The 7,890-nt window shown below is 40.2% G+C and overlaps 1 protein-coding gene across 2 annotated transcripts; it reads left to right on the forward strand.

Annotated features, from left to right (window-relative positions):
* Positions 1 to 241: 241 nt before the first annotated feature.
* LOC310737237 (uncharacterized protein) lies at positions 242 to 3,883 on the forward strand. 2 transcript variants are annotated; one of them, XM_083561448.1, is made up of 2 exons: positions 242 to 897; positions 3,866 to 3,883. In XM_083561448.1, exon 1 carries the CDS (start codon positions 283 to 285, stop codon positions 892 to 894), a length of 612 nt encoding a protein of 203 aa, XP_083417574.1. In that variant the 5' UTR covers positions 242 to 282; the 3' UTR covers positions 895 to 897; positions 3,866 to 3,883. The 2 variants fall into 2 exon arrangements, with proteins under 2 accessions (XP_083417574.1, XP_083417573.1); XM_083561447.1 differs by lacking the exon at positions 3,866 to 3,883 and adding an exon at positions 2,316 to 2,465.
* Positions 3,884 to 7,890: the final 4,007 nt, after the last annotated feature.

Genomic DNA, 7,890 nt, shown 5'->3' on the forward strand with positions numbered 1-7,890 from the left:
CCGGTTGTTTGTCTGCATTCGAGCACAGGTGGGGACTCGTTCGAGTTGCAAACGGCGGCGTTGGAGATGGAGGCATTGGAGAAACAGATTTGCGAGCTGCATGTAAAGCATGACCGGCTGCGAGAGCGGAAAGCGGCGCTGGAAACATCCCGGGCGGACGCGCACTCATCCCAGGTAAACTCCCGGGTTGAACCTAACGCTCCCAGCACATCAACTCCGCGTGCTTCTATGCCCAGGCCCAGCGCACCTACAACTCCGGCACCGGTGCAACATGGACCCTGGATGCGGCCGCGGCGGAAGAGACAAGCCAAGCCCCGATCGAGGACGTCTCCACCTCCACCACCGGCCTTCGAGATCTCGACCGAGAACCGCTTCGTCCCCCTCCGCGAGACGGAACGCGACACTGTTATTCTCGGAGATTCCATCGTCCGGCATGTCCGCGCTACCCGAGCTAAAGGTAAGGTGCACACTCGCTGTTTTCCTGGTGCTCGTGTTCTGGATGTCACTGCGCAGGTACCCGCGATCCTGAACGAGAACTTTGGAGCGGTTGTTCTCCATGCCGGAGCAAATGACACCAGGCTGCGGCAAACGGAGATCTTAAAGAGGGACTTCAGGATCCTGGTGGAGACGGTACGCAGCACATCACCCACAACGAGGATCATTGTGTCAGGACCTCTTCCCACTTACCAGCGAGGGGCTGAGAAGTTTAGTAGACTTTTAGCTCTAAATGAATGGTTACAGTCATGGTGTCGAGAACATAAACTTCTCTTTGTTAATAACTGGAACTGTTTCTGGGAGCGTCCTAGGTTCTTCCGCCCTGATGGCCTGCACCCCAGCAGAGTTGGAGCAGCAGTGCTATCAGATAACATCTCTAGGATACTTCACACCATCTGACTGGTAAGACATCAAGAAATCTTCAACTACACGCATACTACAGACCAAATAGTTACAAGTTCACACACAGCCCAGTTTATAGAAACCGTATCTATTCCTCTGGTAGTAAAACCAAGAATTACATACACAAGATCCAGAAATAATCTTATTGCAGTTAAAACTGAAAAATGCCAGATAAACAAACACAACAAAGTTCTAAAGTTCGGTCTTTTAAACATTAGATCACTTGCACCCAAAGCACTGATTGTAAATGAGATGATCACAGATAATAATCTCTCAGCACTCTGTCTCACTGAGACCTGGATTAAACCAGGTGATTATATGGGTCTAAACGAGTCGACACCGTCAGGATATGTTTATAAGCATGAGCCCCGTCAGACTGCTCGTGGGGGGGGGTGTAGGAACCATTTATAGTGCTTCTCTTAATGTTAGTCAGAGATTAGGATTCAGCTTTAAATCATTTGAAGTGCTCGTTCTTAAAGTTGCACTTTCAGACATGCATAGAAAACTTGCTCTGGTCACCGTGTACAGACCCCCAGGGCCCTACGCTGATTTTCTTCATGAGTTTGCTTGTTTTCTCTCAGACCTCTTGATCAGCTTTGATTAAGTGCTGCTTGTAGGAGATTTTAATATTCATGTAGATGATGAAAACGATGCCCTAGGATTATCATTTGTCGATTTACTAAACTCTATTGGAGTTAAACAAAACGTCACCAGACCAACCCACCGTTTTAACCACACACTAGACTTAATAATATCCTACGGAGCAGACGTCACTGATATAGATATTTTACCCCAGAGTGATGACATCACAGACCATTATCTCATACTGTACACACTACTGGTAGAGCAGATTAACCGTGTTTCACCACGGTATCGACTTGGTAGGACTATTATTCCAACCACTAAGGACAGATTAATAAATAACCTGCCTGATTTATTTAAAACTAAATTGGAGGTATTTAGAATTGCGTATAAAGACAGTATGCTTAGCTACAGACAGGCGCTAAAAGCTGCTAGAGCTGAACACCTGAGCAAACTCATAGAAAACAACAAAAACAATCCCAGGTTCCTTTTCAGTACAGTCGCTAAATTAACAACAAATTAGGGATCTGAAAAATGTGTTCCATCACAGTTTAGTAGTGAAGACTTTATGAATTTCTTCACTGAAAAAATAGATAACATTAGAAAAACAATTGTGGCAGTTCAACCTCTGACAGCATCTCCTGACACAATCGTACTTACAACCCCACAACTACACTGTTTTGCATGTATAGGACAGGAAGAGCTGTATGATGCTATTATGAAAGCTAAATCAACAACATGTCAGTTAGATCCAATTCCCACTAAACTACTGAAGGAAGTGTTATATACAGCTGGTGAGCCTCTTCTTAATATTATTAACTCCTCACTATTGTTAGGTCATGTCCCTAAATCCCTCAAGTTAGCAGTTATTAAGCCCCTCATTAAAAAACCTAATCTGGATCCAAACACGCTATCGAATTACAGACCAATTTCAAATCTCCCATTTATGTCTAAGATTTTAGAAAAGATTGTCGCTGCCCAGTTATGTAACCACTTGCAGGAGAACAATATCTTTGAAGAGTTTCAGTCAGGTTTTAGGCCCCATCATAGCACAGAAACTGCTCTAGTTAAAATCACTAATGACCTGTTTTTAGCTTCAGACCAAGGCTACATCTCCCTATTAGTTTTACTAGATCTTAGTGCTGCGTTCGACACTATAGATCATGATCTTCTCCTCGATCGCTTACAGAATTACATCGGTATTCAGGGACAGGCATTAAGCTGGTTTAAATCCTACCTGTCCAATCGTTACCATTTCGTAGATTTAAATGGAGAGCTATCCAGGATAATGCTAGTAAATTATGGCGTGCCACAAGGGTCAGTTCTAGGACCCCTGCTTTTCACAATATACATGCTTCCATTAGAAAATATTATTAGAAGGCATGGAATTAGTTTCCATTGTTATGCTGATGATACCCAGCTATATATTTCATCCAAACCAGGCGATACAGCTCAATTAGCTCGCATAACTGAGTGTGTTGAAGAAATAAGAGATTGGATGACCCATAACTTTCTGCTATTAAATTCTGATAAAACGGAGATTTTGCTCATCGGCCCAAAAAATAGTACACAGAAGCTCCAGCATCTCAGCCTGCATTTAGACGGTTGTTCTGTAACTACTAGTTCAACGGTAAAAGACCTGGGAGTTATTTTATACAGCAACTTATCTTTTAATAATCACATCAATCAAGTTACAAAAACAGCCTTCTTTCACCTTAGAAATATTTCTAAGCTAAGAAATATGTTATCTATATCTGATGCAGAGAAGCTCGTCCATGCGTTTATGACCTCTAGAATAGACTACTGTAATGCATTACTAGGTGGATGTCCTGCATCATTAATAAACAAGCTTCAGTTAGTTCAGAATGCCGCAGCAAGAGTTCTTACTAGGTCAAGAAAATACGATCATATAACCCCAATCTTATCGTCCCTACATTGGCTTCCTATTAAGTTTCGAATAGACTACAAACTACTGCTACTCACTTATAAAGCACTAAATGGTTTGGCTCCCATGTATCTATCCAGTCTTTTAACACGCTACAATCCGTCACGCTCCCTGAGATCTCAAAACTCTGGGCTTCTAGTAGTTCCTAGAATAGCAAAGTCCACTAAAGGCGGTAGAGCATTTTCACATTTAGCTCCTAAACTCTGGAATAGTCTTCCTGACAGTGTTCGGGGTTCAGATACACTCTTCCAGTTTAAGTGCAGATTAAAAACATATCTTTTTAGCAAAGCCTACACATAACACACATCACACACATCACATCATAACCTTGTGCTCCAGAACATCTGATCACATGCACATTATCAACTTGTGCTGTTAATATCATGAACAGCAGCTACGCTAATTCCTCTCCACTGCTTCTCTTTCTCTCCCCATCCCGAGGCATCCTGAGGTTTGGCCAGCTCCAATCACGTCCCACCTCGTGAAGATTATGGACCTATGGATGATCATGGAGAAGTAGATGCCGAGTGTTTAAAGGCCCTGGCATGGAGAAGCTGATGCTGGATCTATGATGATCACAAATTGTTCTGTATTGTTGAAAGATTTATGACCAAACTCTTGATGTCACCCATATGAGGATGGGTTCCCCTTTGAGTCTGGTTCCTCTCAAGGTTTCTTCCTCATATCATCTAAGGGAGTTTTTCCTTGCCACTGTCGCCACGGCTTGCTCATTAGGGACAAACGCACACCATTCACCTTCACTGTTGTTTTCTGTAAAGCTGCTTTGAGACAATGTCTGTTGTGAAAAGCGCTATACAAATAAACTTGACTTGACTTGACCATCATCACATTACACCAGTGCCTCTATCACCATCACCATCCCCACATTACATCATTATCATTACACCACCACCATACTAACATTTTACCATCTCCGATTCATTATTCCAATCTTATTATTATCTTATTATTATTCCAGTAGAGATGATCCTTATGACTGCTCATGGAACCTGCTCTGATCTTCTCCCATTGTACCCCAACAACCTCAAGATTTCAACATTCTTTATTTTCTGAGATGTTTCTCTCCTCTGTGGTTGTAAAGTCTGGTTATTTGTGTAACAGTATCCTTTGTGTCTGCTCAAACCAGTGTGGCTGTTCTTCTCTGACCTTCCTCATCAACATTCTTACAGAAACTGCTGCTCACTGGATGGTTTTGGGTTTTTGTATTGTTCTGTGTGGAAACTTCTGCGCATTAAAAATCCCATAAGGTCAGCAGATTATCTGATACTCAAACCAGCCCATCTGGTGCCAACATCCATGCCACGGTCAGAGTCCCTGAGATCACACTCTTCTTCATTCTGATGTCTGATGTGAGTGTGAACTAGAGCTCTTGACCTGTATTTGCATGATGTTATGCATTGTGCTGCTGCCACATGATGGATCGAACAGTATCCTGATCCACGAAAAAAAAACGAGCATAAATTCATGCAAAATAATGTGTCAATCTTTTAAAAGAAGTATAAGGCACACCACGTGTGTGCTCAGATACGTGTCTGTACACCACGTGAATGCTCAGATACGTGTCTGTACATCACGTGAATGCTCAGATACGTGACTGTACACCACGTGAATGCTCAGATACGTGTCTGTACACCACGTGAATGCTCAGATACGTGTCTGTACACCACGTGAATGCTCAGATACGTGTCTGTACACAACGTGAATGCTCAGATACGTGTCTGTACACCACGTGAATGCTCAGATACGTGTCTGTACATCACGTGAATGCTCAGATACGTGTCTGTACACCACGTGAATGCTCAGATACGTGTCTGTACATCACGTGAATGCTCAGATACGTGTCTGTACACCACGTGAATGCTCAGATACGTGTCTGTACACCACGTGAATGCTCAGATACGTGTCTGTACACCACGTGAATGCTCAGATACGTGTCTGTACACCACGTGAATGCTCAGATAAGTGTCTGTACATCATGTGAATGCTCAGATACGTGTCTGTACATCACGTGAATGCTCAGATACGTGTCAGAAATATATTTTTTACAGTAAATAATTTTTAGGTTATTGCTATTTTACTTAAAATCATCATAGAAGCCACACAGTTTGATTCCTTTGTTGCTTTCAACATCCTGGTGAACACAATCCCACTTTTTGACTTATTTATTATTTTTATGTGTCATTTTAATACAAACAAAAATTGCAGTTGCAAAACACTGTAGTGTACGAGGAATCAAACCCTTCGGGAGGTGCAGCTGTGATTGCTCAGATACGTGTCTGTACACCGCGTGACTGCTCAGATACGTGACTGTACATCACGTGAATGCTCAGATACGTGTCTGTACACCACGTGAATGCTCAGATACGTGTCTGTACACCTCGTGAATGGTGTACACTGTAGTGTACGAGGAATCAAACCCTTCGGGAGGTGCAGCTGTGATTGGATAATAATCACCTGTTTTGTAGAAACAGTCAGTTCTGTTGGATGAATGACTCTGCCCCATCACTCATTCATTTCTTGCAAAAACACATTCATTTTATTATTTATATAAAAATAGTTAATGTGAGTATTTTTTTTGTTTGTTTGGTATATTCAAATATTTCAGCTTTGGATAATTTTTTTTCCCTGTTGTTTTATTTTAACGTGCAGTTTGTTACATATAATAATAATAATAATAATAATAATAATAATAATAATAATAATAATAATAATAATAATAATAATAATAATAATAATACTTTACTTTAAAAAAAATTTCTCACAATAAAATACAGTGTATATATGATTTTTTTTTCTATATTATTAATGTAACGTATTATATATGTGTTTTTATTTGTTGGATTATTTATTGTGTCAATTTATTTGTTCCTTTGTTCATATATTATGATTCATTATTACAATTTACTTTAGCTTGTTACATATTTAGTTTGTTATCTAAATTTGTAGGCATTTTGTAATTATTATATTATATTATATTATATTATATTATATTATATTATATTATATTATATTATATTATTTATTATAATATTTTTATGCAGGTTTTATATATTTGGATAGATTATTAATTATTAGATATTTGGTCAATTGTTTCTGGTCTCTAGATTTTGAGATTTGAACATTTCACTGCTGAATTCTGCAATTAATAAAATCCACGAAAATAAATTACAGATTTATAGCTCATGTTTTGCCGAATAGATTTATTTGCTTTTGAGGAAAAGTTTTAATTAATTTATTTTCTTTTAGAGGAATAATTGAATGGATAATGAAAGACAGAAAAATAAAAATGATACAATTGAGAGAAATGTAATGGCGTTAAAGTGGTCTGATGGTACAGACGGCTCTTTCATGATGGATTTGATTCAAATTAAACATTTTTTCACATACATTGTTTTGTTAAACTGATGATGATTAGAATAAAACGTATCTCACTTTACTCAAGTTTGAGTTTATTTTCTGAGTCGTATCTGGTGTGTGCATGACACATGGCTCTTGCATAACTGTACGTGTGTGTGTGTGTGTATGTGTATGTGTGTGTGTGTGTGTGTGTGTGTGTCTGTGTGTGTGTGCACGTGTGAGTGTGTGTATGTATCTCTGGAGATGTTTGGCTAAGTGTGTTAAAAGCACAGATTGCCTCTCTGTGTGTAAATCCCTTCCTGTTTCTGTGCCAGCGTGCTCCGATAAGACAGCTCTGCTTGGCAGCGAACCGAAAAGCACATATCGTATGAACTGTCAGTAATTATCTCCAAAACGATGATTGGTGAAGCCACATGGGCAAATGAATGCACACCAGAGATAAAAGTCGCCAGGATGATTTAGAAACAACCCAAAACTTTCTTCTGCCCAAATCCTGCATAAGACATCAATACACATGTGACACATCACATCCGAAATTAAAAGTTCCCATTCCACATTTAGATCCTATTTCCTGTTATAATAAGCTCCATTCTTTTGGGAAGATGTCCAGATAGATTTTTGCAGAAGTCAGGTACTGATGTAGGTGAGTTAAGGAGGCCTGGAGAGCAGGAGATCTTCTACTCCAACCCATGTAAAGCAGTTATTGAGTTCTCTGTGAGCTTGGATGGGTCTGAGTGTCCTTCCTTGAGCTCTCAGATCAACAAGGCTTTCCAAAGAACAAAGATCTGATCATTAATCTGTGTATCATTTGTCTTGTTCGACATCTGACACCGATAATTGAAGCCCCGCCCCTTTGGTGACCTCTTCATATGGAGGACAGACTGTGGTTTAGGCGTCTCACCACATACCTCGTCCGTCAGGTGCCTCCAAACGCCTCTTTGACAGACGTCCTTGTAACAAATACAACGGTAAACAGGACATTATTATAAAGTCCTAGCAGGATATTGATTTCCTTTAATGGCGCACGATGATCAGACAACACGTATCATGTTCACCATTCGCCGTAACCACACCCTCACACGTCTCCA

Source organism: Silurus aristotelis (genome assembly GCF_946808225.1).
Source record: "Silurus aristotelis genome assembly, chromosome: 14".
Taxonomy (NCBI): domain Eukaryota; kingdom Metazoa; phylum Chordata; class Actinopteri; order Siluriformes; family Siluridae; genus Silurus; species Silurus aristotelis.